Consider the following 21,916-nt stretch of genomic DNA (forward strand, 5'->3'; position numbering starts at 1 on the left):
AATTGGAGGGTTTGAGTTATAAGGAGGCTGGATGGGCTGGGGCTTTTCTCACTGGAACGTAGGAGGTTGAGTGACTTTATCAAGGTTTTTAAAATCATGAGGGACATAGATAAGGTGAATAGCAGAGGTTTTTTCCCTAGGGTAGGAGTGTTCAAATCTAGAGGCAAAATTTTTAAGGTGAGAGCAGAAAGATTTAAAAGGGATCTGACAGGCAACTGTTTCACACTGAGGGTGGTTCATACAAGGAATGAACTGCAAGAGGAAGTGATATATGTAGGTACAGTTATGACAGTTAGAAGACATTTGGACAGGTACATGAATAGGAAAGGTTAGAGGAATAGGGGAAAGACGCAGGCAAGTCAGACTAGTTAAATTGGGAAATTTGGTCATGGACGAGTTGGACTGAAGGGTCTGTTTCCATGCTGTATGACTCTGGAATCTTAAAGTAAAATATTGTGGGACGTGGATATCACTGGCAAGTCCAACATTTATGTATTGTCCTCAATTGCTCAAGAAACTGAAGGAAACTTTCTGAAACTAAATGCCTTGAACTTATGTAGTTGTTATGTTGTGGGTGCATGAAATGCTGTCAGGGAGAGGAGTTCCAGAAAGTGTCCAGGGATAGTAAAGGAATAACAATACATTGCCAGCCAAGGCTGTGAGGGGAACTGCAGGTGATAATGAGTGGGATTTTAAAGGGTCATAGTGGCCTCAAATGCCAGCTGGAAAGTTGGGGCAACCAATCAGAAACCCTGACTACATCTAACATTCCTTGGGCAATTAACTGCAGTGCGACATGCACCATCAGGTAGCTGGTCACTTTTCAGTTACTGCAACAAGGGCTGTGGTAATAAGGACAGGAGATGCATATTTCGGTTGTGGCAGGTGCCCAATCAAGAGGGCTTCCCCAGCCTTGAGCACGCAGGCTTACTCCTGTATTAACAAAATGCTGAGAATTATTGTCCAAGAATGATGCACAAAACAACATGGAGGTACTAAATGCCCATGATTTATTTTTCACTTCCAAGATATTTTACAATAACAGGCTTCATATGAATCTTTACTGTTTCAGACATCTACTGATCTAGTTATACCAAATTATTCATTCTATTTTTTTCCACGAGTAAGCAATACACAATAAGGAACAGCCAGATAAGATAGATATTAAGCAGAGGGGGGAAAAAATAATATATCTGCTTCAAGTGATCTGGCGGGGCAACACAGTCTCATCCTTCACTGCCCTCTCTCAAATAATATCAATACTTTAAACATGTTCAAGTTTCAGAATTTATAGATTCTTGCGGTTCACTATGAGGCAAGTGCAAACTCATTACCCATTCAAATTGTGGAATTTCATATTTATTAAGGCCTGTTATTTGATACCGCCAGTACAGGATCAGTTGAAGTTTCTGTTACTCAGTCATATTGTGAAAAATAAGTATATGCAAAATCAGCTGACATATTAACTTGTGGACAGAACAGGTGATAAGATTTAGTTTTATCAATAAAATGAATTTATTCCTGATCACCACTTGGAACAGAACTGTGTAAAATGCAACTTACAATTTGTAAAATGAAACTCAACTTTATCCAACTGTGTATTTTAGACATAATTTTAAAAATATTTTAGAACTGTAAATCTTGTTTGCTTTCCTTACATATCAATGTACTAAAAGTATTGTTCCGGCATCAGAAATTATTGCATAGTCCTGAAATAAATTATTTTTACAAGTACTTTGAACAATGTTTTTGAAAACCTTTCCTTACTAATTTTCTATCCACTGTCTCTTCTTGGTGTCACTGACACTGCCAGAATACAGCTCCATTCACATTGCCATTTCTCTTACCCCTGCAGACTGTAATTCACAGGTGATAAATATTGGCAGACCTTGTGAGCACATCACTGCTAAACTCACGCCAGCATACGCATTTCTGATATGGGCTTTTGGATGCCAATCAGCCGCTTTTCCACTCTATCTGCTTATGAGATGTTGCAAAACAACTGCAGTATTCTGACCCTTCTTCAGGGTGAATTAAGTTAATTCAGCGTAAACTGCCTCTGAAACATCAGACAGTATGCTCAGCTAACATGCTGTGCAACCTAGTGAAGGAACCGCATGGAATAACTTGAACTCAAGGACAGATAAAAGGTATACTTTCCAAAATATCACAGTTATAAAATTAAGCAGATTAAAAACTAATTTAAATTTTATACAAACCTTTCTCATACTAAAATAAACTATGAAGAATTGTAAAATGTTGATACAGAAAAATACCTGTCATCTGATTGATTTTGATATGTTTAGCCCTTACATCCATGTTCTTGTTCATGGGTGATAAAGTGCAGAATTGGAATATTTGGTGTGAATTTTTAATAGTATAAGAACCAGCTTTCCACTAGACTTGAGTTACACTCATGGAACAGAATGCTCGTATGTTTGCTTGATGCCATCTGAATATTTAACTCATACAGTTAAAAAATGTAAACAGTTTTTAAAAAATGACACGTGGATAAGTCAGGAAGGAATATATTCTGAAAATTTATGAACTGAAGTTGCTTAATGCTTCTAACTGTTCCATGTTAAAGAATTAAAAGCAACAACCATGTATGCTGAATAATATACAAATCTCAACATTCTAAAAGAAAACTAGGCGACGATCAGTAAACAGTCAACATAAAATTACGACAGTTCAACATAGAGATATTTAAAAACTTAAGCAGATTTAAAGTAGATAAGCAAAATATGTATTGCTGAAGTCTACACTGAAAATATTGCCTGGAATATATTCAAACAAATTGGTCGCAAAAACATCACACATTTAATAACTGTAACTTAAGAGTTTACAAACTTGAATTCACTGGGGAAAAACGTACTGATTATGACAGTGATGGATTACCAACATACTGGTGCATGGATGAGGAAAGTGATAGCCTATAAACAAAGTATCTAGAACGGATGTTCTTTGAGGTGGGAGGTTATTGTGTTGTCATTAGTGGCGATCAGCTCAATTTGGCAACTAAGCACATCTTTTACAAGATATCTGAATGAACTAATGACTTAATTTATGTATTTATACATCACAGTCTAAATAATTGTGTACATTAGCATTATTAATGTGCATTAACTTGCATTGAAAACCTTAACTAGCATTTCCTTTATTTAAATTTTTAAAAGTATCAAAAAGTATATCCAAAGTCCCGTCTACCACAAAATGCAAAAGTAATTCCCAAAGCATGACTTTAATGGAGCCTGAGTGCACTATGACTGCATTTTCATTTAAATGTTCTAGTTTTCCTATTCAATGTAGTACAAATTCACCTGTTTGCAATTTCTGAATATATTTTTTGACCATGGGCTGGCTGGTGTCAACTGAGGAATAAAATGTCTTTTTCCCTCGACTTTCCATATTCAAGGAAGAATTTTAACTCTTCCCTAATCACCAGAAAAGAGTGGAACAGCAGTTAAAATGGAGTCAGTCAGTCTATTACCAGCAAAGTTCCACTTTAATGCCAACAATTTTGGCAATGATTGAGACTCCCACTGGACACTAGCAAACCATAGTTCCAGATAGAAATTTAACTCTGTGCTGTCATTTTGGGAAGCCAGCGATACAAACGTATGAACTTTTTAGTTTGGCTAGGAGGTGTAAGTGTGCTCCACAGGGCAATTAAGGAAAGCTTTGGCCTTTTATGTCTGCTTTCACCTCCAAGTGTGAGACTGTAAAATATCATCGTTCCTCCACCAACTACTTACCCATAAACAACTGTCTCCTGATGCTAGTGAACAACTCCAGACCATTTGCTTTTTATCACGCATCTGACTGCTGTATTTGAAACAATGGAAGCAAGCTACTAACCTGTAACATTCCAATAAGTCTCAGTCGTCAGAAGTGACTTTTAAAAAATAAAACAACTTAGGACGCGTGGTGGGGGAGGCTTCAGGCTTACAATCAGTCCTTGAAGCAACGTCAGGTCAAACCAGATGACTAATTCGTTTTTTTTCTAATTCACTTATGGGACGTGGGTATCGCTGACTGGCCAGCATTTAATGCACATTCCTAGAGAGATGCTGCTTTCTTGAACCACATGCTCATCTGGTGTAGGTACACCCCCCTTGCCATTACGGTAGGAATTCCAGGATTTTAGACCATCAGCAGTGAAGGAATGGCAATATATTTCCAAGCCAGGATGTTGAGTGGCTTGTAGGGGAACTTACAGGTGTTGTTCCATCTATCTGCTGCCCTTGTCTTTCTAGATGGCAATGGGCATGGGTTTGGAAGGAGTTATTTAAGGATCCTTAGTGAATTTCTGCAGTACATTTTGCAGAAGGTACACTGATGCTGGTGCTGAACGCTGGTGGTGGAAGGAGTAGATATCTGTGGATGTGGGGACAATCAAGTGAGCTGCTTTGCCCAGGATGGTGTCAGCTTCGAGTGTTTTTGGACCTGCATTCATCTGCAAGTGGGAGTAGTTCATTACATTCCTGACCTGTGCCTTGTCGATGGTGCTCAGGCTTTAGGGAGTAAGGTGGTGAGTTACCCACTGCAGGATCCCTAAACTGACCTGCTTTTGTAGCTGCCGTATTTATAGGGCTAGTACAGTTCAGTGGTTGACCGATGGTAATACCCCCAGGATGTTGTTACTGGAGGAATGGTAACATCATTAAATGCCCTGGGATAATGGTTCAATTCTCTCTTGTTGGAGATGGTTATTGCCTGGAATTTATGTGATGCAAATGTTACTGCCATTTTTCAGCCCCATGCTTGGATATTGTTCAGGTTTTGACACAGTTGGGCACAAACTGCAGTTGTCAGAAATGGTGCTAAATATTGTGCTGGTATCGGTGAATATTCCTGCTTCTGACCCCATGATGGAGGGAAGGTCATTGATGAAGCAACTGAAGGTGTTTGAGCCTAAGACACTACCGTGAGGAACTCCTGCAGAGATATCCTGGAGCTGAGATGACTAACCTCCAATAAATCCTGTGTGTCAGGTGTGACTTCATCCAGTTGAGAGATTTCACCCTGATGTGCACGGACTCCAGTTTTGCTAGGGTTGCAAAGCAGCAATTGACACTCAGGTCTTTTTTCTATGTTTGAACCAAGACTGTAACGAGGTCAGGAATGGAGTGGCTTGTTCAAAGTCTGTCCCATTCAGCCACACAACATGATTTAAGGTATTATCAATGTGAAGGCAGGTCTTTGTCTCCACAAGGAAAATGCTGTGGTTATTCTTACCGACACTATAATGGACAGATGCACCTGTGGCAGGGAGATTGTTCAGGATGAGGAAACATATGTTTTTAACCTTGTTAGTTCCCTCATCAGCCGCCACAGTCCCAGTCTAATAGCTACAGCCTTTAGGACTTAACCAGCTCAGTAAGCAGTTGTGCTGCTGAGTCGCTCTTAATTAAGTGAGCGCTGAAGTCCCCACCCAGAGTATATTCTGCAGCCTCGCTACCTTCAGTGTGTCCTAACAGTGGTGTACAACATAGAGGAGGATTGAATCATCAACTAAGGATAGTCTGCATATGGTAATCAGCAGGAGTTTTCCTTATCCAAGTTTGACCTGATGCTGTGAGACTTCATGGGCTCCACAGTCAATGTTGAGGATACTCCGGATAGGAGTGGATAGGTGGGACAGGGCGTACCCAGGAACAGTGATGCTAAAGTCTGAGACATATTCTGTAAAGTGCGATTCCATAAGTATTACTGCATCAGGCTTGATTCAGCTCTCCTAATTTTACACTGGCCCCCAAATGTTACTAAGGAGGACTCTGCCCAGATATAACCACCACTACTTTGGAAAAGCAAACTTTATTGCATTCACATTTTCACTTTCCATAAACAACCATTTTGTCTGCTCTCTAACAAGCAGCAGGCTACAAGATTGGCTTGGGCATTTTCAAGAGGATTACCACTACATCCATAACGGATGGCCAATAAATGCTAGCCCAACCAGTGATGCCCTCCTTCCATGAATGAATAAGAGAAAGTTGTAACAGAAAGAGATATTGTGCTACTAGTTTAAGCTGAAGTTGAAAGGACATTGTTAACTAATTGCACTATCACCCTTTTGAATCATAGTCTTAAGCAAAAATAGTGGGGGACAAGGGACTATATACAATCAACCTGGAATTTTAGTGAAGCAAAATGTGCAAAAGTCTTCCATATATATTTACATACTGTAGGCACTACCCCTTTTACCTGGTTATTAAAATAGATGCACTTGTTCATTATTTCACCCGAAGCACAGAAGTTTTCTTTAGTTCCCTTCCGTAAAATAATACTGTATAAACTACATCCAACTCTACATCTTGTAAATAAGAATGCCCAATATGTTCTGGCTTTTTTCATTCTTTAGTTTGAATATTGAAGTGTTAATGTTGATCTGAAAGAAGTATTGTCAGAAAGTACTGCTGTTTGTTTCAACGAAATCAAGGCTAGCTTTGGGAGTGTGTTAGGTAATACAGTCTATTCTCACCTCCCCAGTAATCACTATTGCTGAGAAACAACTTCATAACCAGTTTATGCTGTTATTCTGGACCCTGCTTTTTCTTTTAAAAAAGTAAAGTGCGCAATGCATTTTCTAGGATACATTATCCCTGCCAGCATTTTGCAATTGCAAAGCCAATGCTACAATAGTACTGTTTGCTGTCAGATGCTTTGTTCTCACCAAAACAGGCTATGTACATCGAATCAATAATAAGGCTGGCATTGATCCTAGCTGTAAATTACACAACACCAAAGACTCAGTTGTAATTATCTGTTGCTAGGCTAACCAATGTCTTCTCTAAACTGTCAGCATTTTCACCAATTACCAGTGAGAATTACATCATTGTCTTAAGAGCAACAAAATCCTGGGACAGTTGTGGGCCACTACACAAAGCAAAACAGCACATTCAGCTTCAAGATTAATAACTACAGAAATGCATTTGATTCAAGTTTCAATCTAAATCACCTCTTGAAATAAGTCAAATAGTCTTATACCTCAAAGTAATGTATGAACTTGAGAATTTAAAGAGTGATACGTAGGACTGCCAAGATTCCTAAAATATGCAGTAAGATTTTTAAAAAGTGGCTGGAATATATGTATTTAATTTGTAAGGCAACCATGAATATGCAGAAGAAAACTAGCTAATTATTCATAACTTCCACTCTTCCGCATCATGACTGCTAACCAAGTCAATTTTAATCAATACGGCAGTCCTACATACCATCTCCAATTCAATTTTATTACACTTTCATTTTTGAAATGTTCATGTCGTCTCCGCAAAATATTCAGTTCAGAGCCATAAATTTAATAAGAAAAAGGGTTGTTAGAGAAACTGACTTCTTCAATAACAGTAGTTAAGGCAATGTGACTACTACGATTCTTATTGGAATGTCAAGGAAACTGGAATGTTAAGATTTAATGACCAGCAAGAACAGATTTGGCTGTTATCATCTTCAAATTGGAGGAATGGATACAGTTCACAACAGTTTGCACAGATTCTGTGCACAAACACACCACAAACATAACTTAGTCCAAGCCAAGTGACTTAAATCACATTTGCGATTGATCAGTCTACCTTAAAACGAGATGATGCAAAACCTAAAAAAATTAACCTGCAAAGTCAACAACTGCATCCCCATCCTTCACCGACATCTTTGCTGTTTAATTTGATACTTTCGGTAGCTTTTTCAGTGAACATTGGCCCAGCATGTCTTAGCATTAGCTCTGTGGCCATTTTTATAAAAGCTTCTTCCACGTTGCTGGAATCTTTGGCAGATGTCTCTAGTACGGATGCCATATCATAATGAACTGCAAGAGTTTTGGCTTCTTCATATTGAACCTCCCGGGCATCATTCTTATCGGACTTATTACCTAAAGTGGTAAACATAAATTTAACATTCGCTAAATCGACATGCAGCTGTTTGATTTATTGATACAGTATATTCTGTCTCAAACTTATCAAAAACATCAACAACATTCAGAAGCTGAGCAACCAGTTGAGAACAAAATCTGAAACACAATTACCTGTTTACATATCACATCTATTAATCTTCAGCCACATAACCAATTTAACCTCGACCGTTTTTGCCTGAACCCTAGCAATGAATTTCACAACCGCAGGAATCGCTGCTAAAAATGTTTATCTTGCGATTGTGCTAAGACATTTTATATTTTATTTTGTTCCACAGGAAGAACTTGTACAAGCGTAGCATCTTTCTCAACCTCAGGGCATCCCAAAACTTTTGTGGTGTAGTTATTATGCATGAAACATGACTGCCAACTGCCACACAAGTGCCCACAAACAACGATATGATAACGCCAAGATACTTTAGTGATGCCGGTCGAGAGACATATATTAGCTTGATCACCAAGTGGAATTAACCTACTTCCCATTTTTGAAAATTTCCTCTCCAAAAGGGTAGAGTTGGCCTTGGTTTAATGTCTCAGTTGCAAGACAGCCCCTCATACATTTCACCATGATCTCAGTACAACAACAGAATGTTTGCAATATCTTTGTAGTCAATGTGCATAATTTACTAAAGGTGGCAGGATCAGTAAAGACAGCTGTTAAAAGAACATACCATATTCTAGACTTCATTAATAGAGACATACAACACAAAAGTGGGGAGGTTATGTGAACCTACAAAGGGCACAGGTTAGACCTTAGCTGGAATACAGTGTACAGTTCTGGGTTCTGCACTACATGACTGCACAGGGACAAGAAATTTCAGTTATGAGGGCAGATTGGAGAAGTTGGAATGGTTTTCTTTGGAGAGGAGAAGGCCAAAAGGAGATTTGACAGAAATTTTCAAAAATTGTCAAGGATACAGATAGAGCGGACAGGGAGAAACTGCCTGCTTGTAAAATCAAGAATCAGAGGGCATGGTTTTTAAAAAGTGCTTTGAAAAAGCAATAAATGCATGATAAGACAAAAATATTTTCACAGAACAAGTGGCTGAGGTTTGGAATGCACTGCCTGGAAGCATGGTAGAGGCAGGGTCTACTGAGGCATTCAAGAGGACACTGGGTGATTAAGTAGAAACAATGTGTAGGACGTAGGAAAAATGGAGATGTTTGGCACTAAATCAAAATACTCAGAAGAATGGTGCTGACTTTTATCTACCATGCCTATCTTTCACAATATATATACATCATATCACCCCTTAGTTAATCACATAATGTGGTGAAAGGAAGTCTGAAACAGTTAGAATGAAGTGACATCACCCATTGGGCTCATGTTAGAAACCAAATGTTAAGGACTTTTTGCTTATGGAAGGAGAAATGCCTCAAGTAAATAGGTAATGGTAATGCTTTCTAAAATGCAGAAGGCTCTGCATCTTTACTAGTTAGATTGCATGAATTATTAAGGGGACCAACTTTAGGACCTTAGGTCCAAGCCTTCCAAATGGCAAGCAGCAAAGGATCTGAAGATTTTTCCTTTTTTGATGCCTTTTACAACACAATAACAATGGTGCAGCCAGCTAAAGAATGCTGATAACAATAGTGGAGAGACAAATTAAAAAATTAATTCACAGAACCTACATAAAAGAAGAATCAACAGCAGGCGTGAAGAAACACAATTAATTTAACAAAAAGGTCATAACTTCAAATTTGAGCTGGTGAGACAGAGTTCAAGGATTAGATGAGAAAACCCAAACTGGCTTTACAAAATTCTTAAACTTGATGAATGGTGGTTATTACTTAAGCTGAAAAGTTGCCCTCTAAAAATTTAAAATCCAATTGAGCCACGAGGCAGAACCAGGAGAATGAAACTCAAGGATGACAGTTCAGAACAGTGTTGGCATAAAAATGACAGTTTAGACTACTTGGACGAAAACAGAAATTGCTGGAAAAGCTCAGCAGGTCTGGCAGATTTCTGAGGAAGGGTCACTCAATCCAAAATGTTGACTGTGATTTCTCTCCACAGATGCTGCAGAAGTTTTAGCCTCTGCCTAAAAATATTCAAGGAGTCTGAATCACACAGGGCAGAAGAAGCCCTTTGGCCCATTGAGTTTTCACCAACATATCGCACAATGTAGGAATTAATAATCATTACGGAAATCCTGAATACCCTTTAAGGATAGATAAAGTCTGTAGAACCGTTAAGCTGGCAATTATTTAAACGGTCATCCAAAACTGTCTGCCTGTCAGACAGATTGGAAAAATATTTTCTAGCAATTTCGATAGCCTTTTTTTGACACATTCCTAACTACCATGAGTTCTATCGACTTTTTCCATCCAAAGCCTCATGACCCTAAGGAAAAAAAGATCTACTTTCTGTCTTTAATGGGTGATCCCTTATTGTGAAACAGTCACATTTAGTTCTAGATGGAAACATCTGCTCCATACCCACCTTCAAAACACAATAAAGTCATCACTAAGTTTTCTAAACTCCAGCGGATACAGCAGGCAGTGAGGACAGCAGCTTCATAAAGATTGCAAGAAAAAACAGGGATAGCACCTTCATAAAGAGCAAGGTCAGCAGCTTCTCAAACAGTGCACAGAAAGGAGCTTTGTAAAGAGAAGAGTGAACCTGCACTAGATGGGCAGTGGAAAGCACCTTCAAATGGTTTCTACTTGGCAAAAGTAAAATGGGACATCAGAGAAAAGCAGGTGGATGATTGGTGAGTATTTCTAGCATCGTTTTTGATTAGCAAAGCGGCTTAAATGAGGTGAGAGATAACAAAGTGTGAAGCTGGATGAACACAGCAGGCCAAACTGCATCTCAGGAGCACAAAAGCTGACGTTTTGGGCCTAGACCCTTCATCAGAGAGGCTTCATCAGAGAGTGGGATGGGGAGAGGGTTCTGGAATTAAATGAGGTGATCTATTGCAGCAGAAGAGTACAGTGAAGAAATTCATTTTTAAAATACTTCATATTAATCAAATTCATAGCTGGACAGGCATGCTTTGTAGCTGTAGTATGTGGGGACTGGTGGGCACCAGTGTGATCTGCGTAATCCACACCTGCAACAAATGTTGACTGCTTCAGCAATGACACATCAGGAAGGAATGGGTGGGACCTACAGACTGTTTCAGGAGACTTTGACACTACATCGGAACTACATGAACACAAAGAAACTGAGGAACCGTTTAACATGCCGTACAACTTTGTTCGTTCTCTTGTCAGTGCACCAGCGGTCAAACAATTGTTTCACTCATATCCAATAGTTCATAACTAATAAAACAGAAGAGTCCAAAAATTCGCTGCTCACAACAGTACACAGAAGAATTATTTTAAATCATCTCAAATCATTCAGGGCATCTGAAAGGGTTGACAATGTAATGATGCATTTGGCCTCTTCCTTTTAATTCGAAGTTGCTTACATCCAATTTTGGTCATGCAATTTTTTGCTGTTTTTGTTACTTAAAATAAACTATACAGTGGCTTAAATTATGTAAAATGGGTTTGAATTATCAAGACTACACAGTAATAATGTTACATCTCATCATAAGCATTCTACAGGACAAAATCACAGCCTCAAGGTGGGGTAACAAAAATGCAATAGTGACAAGCTACATTTCTCCACATGTAACAGTGTAAGATTAAAAATTTAAATTCTGTTTGCAGATGTAAATGGTTGAATCTTGGCTGTAAAACACCTGCATCAATTAGATGTGAACACTATTTAATTTACAAACTGAATTAACTCTTAAAGCAATCTCACATCAAACAGTGTTCGAATGATAACTGGAAGACTAAAATTTTAGTGAACAAAATAATTGATCTATAATCTAAGGACATAAATAAGGGAATCAAAATAAAGTGGGTTCAAGAATATGGAGACTTGGAGCATACATGAACAAGTCTTTGCAGGTGACAGGACAAGCAGCTATGTTTATTAAAAATTCTTGCAGGATTATTGACTTTAAAAACATAGAGACACAACACGTAAGCAAGGAAGCTATGTCAAATCTTTGTTAACATAGTTTGGGTCTCAGCTGAATTATTTTGTATAATTTGAAACACTCCAACTTAGGAAGGACATTAAGGAGTTTCAGTGGGTGCAAAAGATATTTACTGGAATAGTGCCAGGGATAAAAGATATTATATAGAGACTAGACTAGAGTAGTGGAAGGGAATTTTCTGTTCTGATACAGGGAACATGGCAGTCAATTTACATTCAGAAAGTTCCTACAAATAAGAATGTGACAATGATCAAATAAACTTTTTGTGATGTTAACTGAAGAATAAATATTGGCCAGGGGATCAGGAAGAATTCCCCAGTTCTTATTCAAAATTAGTGTTTTGGGACTTTGTCAAACTGAAAGGACATACATGGCCTCTGATCAACATTTCTTCTGAAAGATGGGATTCACTGAAAATGGGTCAAAACACTAACAGTAAAACCTAAGTTAGGTTCAATAATTCAGTTAAGGAAGCCTTCTCAGCAGTACCCAATGAACAAGTAGCTTATAGTCTTACCTTATTAAGTAGTGTATGCAAATTTGAAAGAACTCAGAAATATGTGTCACATATTGGGCTGGGAATACTTATATCAATCCATTTACGCAGGCCTAGGTTCCTCCATGATTTTAGTAAATAATATTTATTCAAACCAGAAAGAACATCTCAGAAATTTCCCAAATAATTTAAATTATTTAATCATGGAAATTTTACAAAATTCTTGAATTATGCATGAATAGTAATTATTACTTCCAAAAATTCATTCAATAAACATATACTGTTAGCTAATTTTGTTCCACGCACTTTTTTCTCTAATTTGAAGACCAAATTGATTAAACTCTTAAGAATTTTTTTAATGGTGTAATATGTTTGGATCAAGTAAGTGATTTGTCAGTACATCATCAGATCTAACTTTACTTCAGTAATCATTTTCCTATATTTTGACTTAAATCAATAGCTGACATGGTGGCTCAGTGGTTAGCACTGCTGCCTCCCAGCGCCAGGGACCCAGGTTTGATTCCAGCCTTGGGTGATTGTATGGAGTTTGCACATTCTTCCCGTGTCTGCAAGGGTTTCTGCTGGGTTCTCCAGTTTCCTCCCAAGTCCAAAGTTGTGCAAGTTAGGTTAAGTGGCCATGGAAAGGGTAGGGTAGGGAGATGGGTCTGGGTGGGCTGCTCTTTGGAGAGTTAGTATGGACTTGTTTGGCTGAATAGCCTGTTTCCACACTGTGAGGATTCTATTATCTTTAGTTGCAATTTAGATAAACCATTGACCTCAAGTCTATTTGATAGCTTCAACAACTGCAGTGTAGATGTGAGCAGACAAAGTATTGCAATGTATCAAAGTGAATTTTGTCTTTTACTGGAATAATTTAAAAAATGTATATTGTCCAATGAAGAAATTTAGTAAAAATGAAATATATGGATTTTTATTCACATGAAAAATGGGATCGTTGGAAGAAAAGCTTTCAAGTTCTCAGTAAAACATTTGTGTTGATTATATTTTACAGATTAGATCAGATTAGCCTTGTGAGTGCCAACCTGATCACAAGAATTATTATGGAGGAGGCTTAGTCAACTTTAAGGGCCATGTTTTTTTGAGCATGCTGTTCACCCACAGCATAACTGAGTAGATGAGGAAATAGGCGTCTGACTATCAAGTTCTTGCCAGAGCATGAGGTTTGGGTAGGGGAATCTTGGGGCACCAGAGGTCCATGGAAGACTTGTGGGCCCAGAAAAGGCACTCCAGCTCCATTAGGAGCAGTACAATTTGTCTTTTAAAAAAAGCTGTGTTCTATTTCTAAGAGCTTGGTTGGGCAGGTAAATGATTGCTACAGATGCTTTTACACTTCTAGTTGAAGCAGTGGTCAGGCCTCAGTAGAAACACAGAAAACAGGAACAAGAGTAGACCATTCAAGGGTGCTCCACAATTCAGTAGGATCATCCTGATCATCCTACTCAGTACTCTGTTCCTGTTTGCGTCCCATTCCCTTTGACTCCTTTAGACCCAAGAACCACATCTCTGTCTTGAAAACATTCAATACTAAGCAGGATTCTTAAATGTTTGCGCATTAAATGAATAAATTATGCTTTAATTCAGCTCAAACTACTAACCTCTTGCAGCATAACAATTTTAGAAATTACAATACTTAAATGCCTCTCTGATGTCTCCAATAAGCAAGCTGTACGATAGAGTAAGATCTCACTTCAAGTTGTACTTGCATTTCTAAAAACTGCAACTTCAAATTAAACCGCTTTAAGTAATTTGATTCTTCCATCACAACCAATGTAAGAAATGGCTTGCTTATTCGGACAGCTGGTTTTTGATCAGGAGAGATGCAAACAGTGCAGGTTCAATTCCTCACTCGAGGCATGATGACCTCCAGGTTCAAGTCACCACCAATCATCTCTTTCTTATGATACAACAGCCCAATAGTCCTCTGGCACTATGATGACTTTATTTTACTAAAGATCTACAGCATAGAAGAAATGTCCTTGAGCCCATTAAGTCTGTGCTGGTCAAAAACAAGTATCTAACTATTTTATCCCCATTTTCCAGTAAGATCTTGTTTCTTAGCGATTATTATCATAGTAGTGTGTTACAAACCTACCCAGTATCAGGTTATTTTACATCAAGTGTTGTGCAATGAGGTAGGATTAATAAGAGATTTTGCAGTTAAGGATCTTCTAGGGGTTTAGCAATTATGACATTGAAGCATTCCATATCCAGTTTGAGCGAGAGCACTTTGGGTCTCAATTCAGTGCCCTCAACATAAAGGAAGGCAATTATAAAGGGATGGAGAAAGCTGTGATAATGGGCTGAGAAAACAGACTGAAAAGGAAGGTAAAGAGATAAACCCTGGCAGACATTTAGATAAATACTTCAATGGAGAGAGACTCCATTGAAAGCACAGCACATAGGAACCTGGGTGTTCTTGTGCACGTGACATAACAAATTCGCCTACAAGCACCCCATGTAACTGCGAAAGCAAATGTAACTTTGGCCCTAGGGGGTTGAGTTTAAATATAGAAAAGTCTTGTTACAACTGTACAGGATGTTGGAAGACTGCACCTGAAGCTGTGTACAGTTTTGGTTCTCATATTTAAGCAAGGATATACTGGTGGTGGAGGCAATCAAAAGAGATTCACTAGGCTAATTTCTGGAATGAAAGGGTTGACTTCTCAAGTATAGTGAACGGTTAGGCCTTTATTCATTTAAATTTAGAAGCATCAAGTGAACAGTGCCACTCTAGTACTCCTGTGGAGCCCGTTAAACAGGTTCAAATCTAAAAATCAAAAAAAGAGACTGTGAGGACTATTTCACAGTATTTCTTTTCACAAGACTGTGTAGACATAATTAATAAAGGAAGGAAGGAAAAGCTTTTCAAGTATCTGTTTAAAGAATTGGAAGTTTTTTTTTATTACAAAAGGAAAGTAATAAAGTAGTTCAGACTTAAAGATAAGAAGGCCTCTAAGGCCATATTAGACATCTGTCAGATGCAATGAACCAAACTCATCATGCCTTGAGCACCATTCTGCAAAACAGCAGCTAGAAGGTCCCAAGGCTCAAACTCATGACCGAATGTAGAATTAATTCTCTATTAAAGCTATACTTAAGGCAATGATCAATCTTCAGTTTGCAGCTGCAAACCATATCACAAAGCCCACTGCCAGCTGTCTTGGGTTGGCCTATGACTGCAGCAAGAGAAAACCTTGGAAGTATCCCTTTGTACCTCATGCACAGGGATTGAGTTTATTCAAAAGCACAGTAAAATCTGAAAAATCTAGGGTCAGTCCTTCAGGAACAAAGCCCTAATACAAAAGTTGTGCTCCTTTCTAAACTGAATTATTTGGGAATGGAAGATTTCCCAAACACAAAGAAATAAACCTACCCTAAGAACAGGAGAAGTCCTAGAAACATTACATAGATCAGTCTCTAACTGCTTTCTCAGTACAGAGCTAATTCTGTGCAGTTACAGGCTCATAAAGAATACGTTTTGTTAAAAGATTGACCAGTGTACATTACCTAATTTTCTAAGTAATAAAATCATTCAAGGTGTTCGCCATCTGAAAACACAAAAACTAATTTGGAAATCAACAGATATCTCAGAACGATCAAAAGACCACTATTTAATCAAGATCATCATCTATAGGAGCAGAATTAGGCTATCCCACCCACTGAATCTGCTCCACCATTCAATCATTGCTGATATGGTTCCTGCCCCATTTCTCCTGCCTTTTCCCTGTAACTCTTGATCCCTTATTAATCAAGAACCTGTCTCTCCTAAATGCACTGAACAATGTGGCCTTCACAGTTAATCTATGGCAATGAATTCCACAGATTAACCGTCCTCTGACTGAAGAAATTCTTCCTCATCCTAGTTCTAAAGGATCACCCCTTCACTGAGGTTGTGCCCTCAGGTCCTCGTCTCTCCTACCAGTGGAAACATCTCCACATGCACTATATCCAGGACTCTCAATATTTGGTAAGTTTCAAGGAGATCTCCCTCACCTTTTTAAACTCCATCAAGTACAGTTGGAGTCCTCAACTGTTCCTCTAATGACAAGCCTCCTATCTCTAGGATCATTCCAGTAAATTTCTTCTGGAACCCCCCCAAAAAAGGCGAGCACATCCAAAACAGCTTACAATATTTCAAATGCAGCTTACTGCAGCCTCGGCAATAAATCTCTGTTCTTGTATTCTCGCCCTCTTAAAATGAATTATACCGTTGCATTTGCCTTCCTAACCGCGAACTGCACCTTCATGTTAACGTTAAGAGAATCCTGAAGTAAGACTTCCAAGTTCCTTTCTGCTTCACATTTCCAAAGATTTTCCCAATTTAGAAATTAGTCTACACCGGTACCCTTTCTACCAAAGTGCTTAGCCTTACATTTTCCCACACAGTATTCTATCTTTCACTTCCTTGCCCAGTCTCCTAGCCTATCCACGACCTGCTGCAGCCTCCCATCTTCTCAGCACAACCTGTCCCTCCATCTACCTTTGTGTTAGCTTCAAACTTCGCAAAAATGCCCTCAGTTCCTTTGTCTAACTCGTTAACGCAGATCATGAACAGTTGTGGTCCCAACAGTGACCCCTTTAGAACTCCATCAGTTACTGGCTGCCATCCTGGAAACAACCCCTTTATTCCCATTCTCTGTCTTCTGCCAGTCAGCCAATCCTCTATTCATGCCAGTATCACGCCCCCAACATCATGGGCTCTTATTTTATTCAACAGTTTCCTCTGTGGCATCTTGTCAAAGGCCTTCCAGAAATCCAAACAGAGCAGATCCACTGCCTCTCCTTTGTCAAAGGAACTGTGTTGGTAAAAACACCATTGGCAACTCAATGAGGTGGACTAGAAGATATGGTTGTAGAAGGCCCTGCAAGAAATTGTGGTTCATTTAAGAGCTAATGATAGTTTAATGCATGGACTGCAGAGACGTTAGCAACTGAAAAAGTAAATACTGAGTGCTCAAAAAGCCTTGTACAGTTTTAAAAAAAATAGTTGTCGCAGGCAGGTTGCTTAGTTAAGTACTGACAATATTTTCCTTTGTTTCAAAATGTTGCCTTATAACACATCTCAACAGTACATCATTATAAACTTACTACTGTGGTGAAGATGGAAATTAACAGCATGCTCATACATTGTCCAAACACATGGAGCAATCCAATTTTTCTTGCAGACACTGCATTGCAGTTTGGACACAGATTCACATATTCACATGGTGAGCGTTGGGATTTCCATCACTTTTAAAGATTATGTGCCTGACATTAATTGTTTCATATGGATGCAAATAGTCAGCAGTGGTTAATTTCAACAGCAAGAAAGCACAGGTTCACTCAAGGAAATAGAGGAAGTGAGGGGAGGTTTAGTGGTTTCCCAAGCACATAGTTAGATTTATTCTTTATTTTCTTTCTTATCTCCTTAATCACTCATTCATTGATTCATTTTCAGCCTGAATTTGGCAAAGGGTGGTTGCTCAGCCCAACCCACCTGCACACGTGTGTATATGGCCAAATAGCTAAAATAGCAATACCCCAATTGGCTGTACTTGCGTGACTGAGGCAGCCATCCTTAAAGCGAGACAGTGAACACGTGCTCTCCTCATCCACTTCACTCACCAAGCACCACTTAGAGTTAGTGAACACTTAAAAGGCACAATTATACACTTTCAGAAAGATGAAATACTCTGAACACAAACAGTTGTGGAGAAATGCTTCTGTATTATTACTATAGCTTTTGGTGTCTATGCCGAGCCAAGGTAATTAGTATTAGCATGATTATGTACCTATGCACATTTAATTGAAACTTTCAGCAAGCAAACCTACCAATTAATAATTGCACAATGTTTGAACCTGCATACTTCTTCACATCTTCTATCCACCGTGGCACAGATTCAAAAGATCCCCGTTTGCTAATGTCATAAGCAACAATTGCACCATTAGCACTTCGATAATAACTCTGTGTAATTGTCCTAAAACGTTCTTGTCCAGCTGTGTCCCATATCTGCAACTGTAACAGGAAAGCAAAAATAACAATAAAAAAAGGAAACAAGAACACTTCAACAATGGCTCGGTGGTTAAACTAACCGCAAGGCAGAATTGAGGCCCAGTTACATTCTTCACATCTTCTTAAAGAATAATGAAATACAAGTGAAATAAGGATTTGAGAATTTGAACTAGTTTTTTTTTCCTTTCATGGGATGTGATTTCTGCTAGCATTTTTGCCTTTTTTTTGTCCAGTGAGTGGTTAAGACTACTTCAATGTACACTGGCTGGTCATCCATCTTCTACCCTCCATAAAGATTATCACATTCAATACTCTACCATCTGTTCCTTTAATGAAAGGAGATCTCAGAGCATCACACATTTGCTCATTAACCTGTACTGGTTCCCAGTTCATCATCACTTTGGCTTTCCTTTCACAGGTTTGCTTGCATCAGAAGGCTCCAAATAAATACAAGTTGTTGCACAGCACAAATGCTGGTCGTTAGGTTGCAGTCATCAATAATTGAAACTGTCAAGATAGAGATGGCTCCAATATCATAGCATAGGAGTTCATCCAGCTGTCAAAATAGTCGCACATCAACTGAAATTATTTTGAAGCCGTCATTCACACTACTGAATGATCCACTTTGTTTTGATGCCCAAGGTGAACTTTACACTGCAACTACATCCAATTCAAGGTAACACAGCATAACTGAATGACTTAAGAAAACTGATGTTAAAAATGAAAAGATTTTTAAAAAAGTGTTGCTAAGAGATCTGAAAACAGATTACCTAAGCACTGCCATCCCTCCCTTGATGGTTTGGCACATGTAAAGAACACATATCTAAATCACTAATTTTTTTTAAAGCCAACATGAAAAGACATTTTTGCAGTACATACCTATTTCCTTGCGTAAAATAAGTTTAGTTTCAAAATACTTTCCTCTTGCAATTGGAATCTTGCACTGTAATGTGAATTATTCATTCACTAACCTGTGAATATTAACTCTCAGTGTGCAACAGACACTTGCCTGCTTTCTTTCCGCTGAAGGGGCTGCAAGGATTTTTTTTAAGGAGAGTGGGGGGGGGGGGTCAGCCCTCATCAATGATCATCTAAGAGGTGTAATAATAAATATGACCACACACATTGATGATAACATATTTACACTAACCATATAACCTAAAAGCCTATATTATGTAATGTCAGTCTGCTAAGTTTCTATTTCCTGTTTAAGATAAGCTGCAAAGCAAAACTGTTTCTTTTCCTGCTACTTTGGGTCCTTCATAGCCTCACGTAAAACGTTTCAATTCCTCTTTGAGGCAGAAGTTTAAGGTGACACAAAGAAACCAAATAAGTTTAAGCTCAAAGTGCTGAAGAAGCTCAGCAGGTCTGGCAACATCTATAGAGAGAAACAGAAATAAGGTTCCGAGTTAGATTTGACGCTTCTTCAGAACCGTCTGTTTTAAACAAAAAAAATCAGATCACCAGCATCCACAGTAGTTTGCTTTAATTAAAGGAGACGTACACTTTGTCAACATCTCAAAGTCCAAAATGACTCATCATTGACCTGTGGGGGTTTGGATGCAGCACAGGAGAGCTTTTGTTAATAAATTGTGTTGGATTCTGAGAAGACCCATCGAACGAGTGAAGAGACTGTGTGTGTGTGCGTTGAACAGTATGCAAAGTTCAAATGGATTCATGCTGCTGATTAAAAAGTGCAATAATAGGAAACCCAGCCAAGCCCTGGTCTTGGGAAGATGTTGAAAAGTGAGCAAACTCGGACCGGCATCAGAGGCTGCAGCAGACCGATGGGTGAAAGCAGGTGCCGCGCTTCGAACTTACTTTCACCCGCTTGCCTTGAATTTCTAAGGTTTTCATTGTAAAGTCAACCCCGATCGTGTTGCCTTGTTTCTCCACGAAAATGCCCGACTTGAAACGCTGCACGACGCAGGTCTTGCCGACGCCGGCGTCTCCGATCAGAACGATTTTAAAGAGGAAATCGTAAGGCTCGTCCGGATCCACAGGCCCCGACATCTTTTCAGTTGCCCGGCTCACCGACAGGCGCAGACTTTCGGACGCGTTAGGGAGCAGCGGGCTCCGGGGGAACACAATAACGAGAGTAATCTCTCACAGCCCGCACTCTGAGGGACATGACGTGGATGTTGAAAGTCCGGAACCGACGGAAAACGTTCCCGAGAGGTCCGCCGCAAGGACCCTCCCTCTCCCCCGCCTCCGGCCGCCCGCCGCACTGCCTGAGCGCCATCCCATGCAATCGATAGGGCACTTGCACACAGCTTCCCCAAATGCGCCGGCAGGACCCAGCGCCATGGCGCACGTGTCTAACCTCCCTGTTCAGAGACAGTGAGAACTGCCGATGCTGGAGTCGGAGGTAACGCAGGGCAGAGCTGGAGGAGCACAGCAGGCCAGGCAGCGTCAGAGTGGCTTGCTGTGCTCCTCCAGCTCCACACTGTGTTATCTCTAACCTACCTGTTGCTGGGAGCCTCGGTATTCGGACATGGCCAAACTGCGACTGATTTCATCGCCTTCTTAAGAGCGAAGAGACCTGTAACGGGACTATAGGAAATAGGAGCAGGAGTAGGCCGCTCGGCCCCTCGAGACTGCTCCGCAATTCAGCTCAATCATGGTGGATATTCAGAGCAAATGAGAACTGCAGATGCTGGAGAATCCAAGATAACAAGTGTGGAGCTGGATGAACACAGCAGGCCAAGCAGCATCTCAGGAGCACAAAAGCTGATGTTTCGGGCCTAATTTTCTGATGAAGGGTCTACGCCCGAAACGTCAGCTTTTGTGCTCCTAAGATGCTGCTTGGCCTGCTGTGTTCATCCAGCTCCACACTTTGTTATCTTTTTTTCATGGTGGATATTCAACCTTGATTTGAAGGTGCCGGTGTTGGATCGGGGTGGACAAAATCAGAAGAGATACAACTCCACGTTACAGTCCAACAGGTTTATTTGAAATCGCAATATTCTAAGGCGCTGCTCCTTCATCTGGGGAAATGGAAGGAATTGCACGAGCACAAGATTTAAAGGCCGAGAGATCGTTGCCAGATAATTTTCGTTAATTAAGTCAAAAGATAGTACAAATGATGTGAGTGCAGTGTCGACATGCTGAATAACAAGTCTTTGCAGATTATCAAAAGTGTCAATTGGCGTGAGTAAAGCATCAATAGCTGAATAACAAATGAAGGGATGACCTAAGATGCAATAAAGCAGAGATAATTACAAAAAAAATCCAAAATAGAATAGTGCTAGAGACAAACAAAATGGCTGGAATAACATGATAGGCATAAATGTCGCATGACAAGGATCTAACCAAAATAACAAGTAATTGAAAACTGTACAAATTGATTAAGGTGGAAAGATCATAACAAGTTCTCAAGGTGATAGTGTCAAACAGAACAGTAAGGAAGATTTTACAAACACAGAACAGCGGTGAGGTTACATGTAGCACAGCATGAACCCAAGATCATGCTTGCGGCTGTCTTCATGGGTACAAAACTTGGC

At 39.5% G+C, this 21,916-nt stretch overlaps 1 protein-coding gene across 1 annotated transcript; it reads right to left on the reverse strand.

Annotated features, from left to right (window-relative positions):
* Positions 1-978: 978 nt before the first annotated feature.
* On the reverse strand, positions 979-20,608 carry rab43 (RAB43, member RAS oncogene family). Its single transcript, XM_048547307.2, has 3 exons — positions 20,235-20,608; positions 18,233-18,416; positions 979-7,867 (listed from the first exon to the last, which is right to left on the reverse strand). Exons 1-3 carry the CDS (start codon positions 20,424-20,426, stop codon positions 7,617-7,619), a joined length of 627 nt encoding a protein of 208 aa, XP_048403264.1. The 5' UTR covers positions 20,427-20,608; the 3' UTR covers positions 979-7,616.
* Between the last annotated feature and the right edge of the window lie 1,308 nt (positions 20,609-21,916).

The sequence above is a fragment of the Stegostoma tigrinum genome, chromosome 11 (genome assembly GCF_030684315.1).
Source record: "Stegostoma tigrinum isolate sSteTig4 chromosome 11, sSteTig4.hap1, whole genome shotgun sequence".
In the NCBI taxonomy this organism is placed as follows: domain Eukaryota; kingdom Metazoa; phylum Chordata; class Chondrichthyes; order Orectolobiformes; family Stegostomatidae; genus Stegostoma; species Stegostoma tigrinum.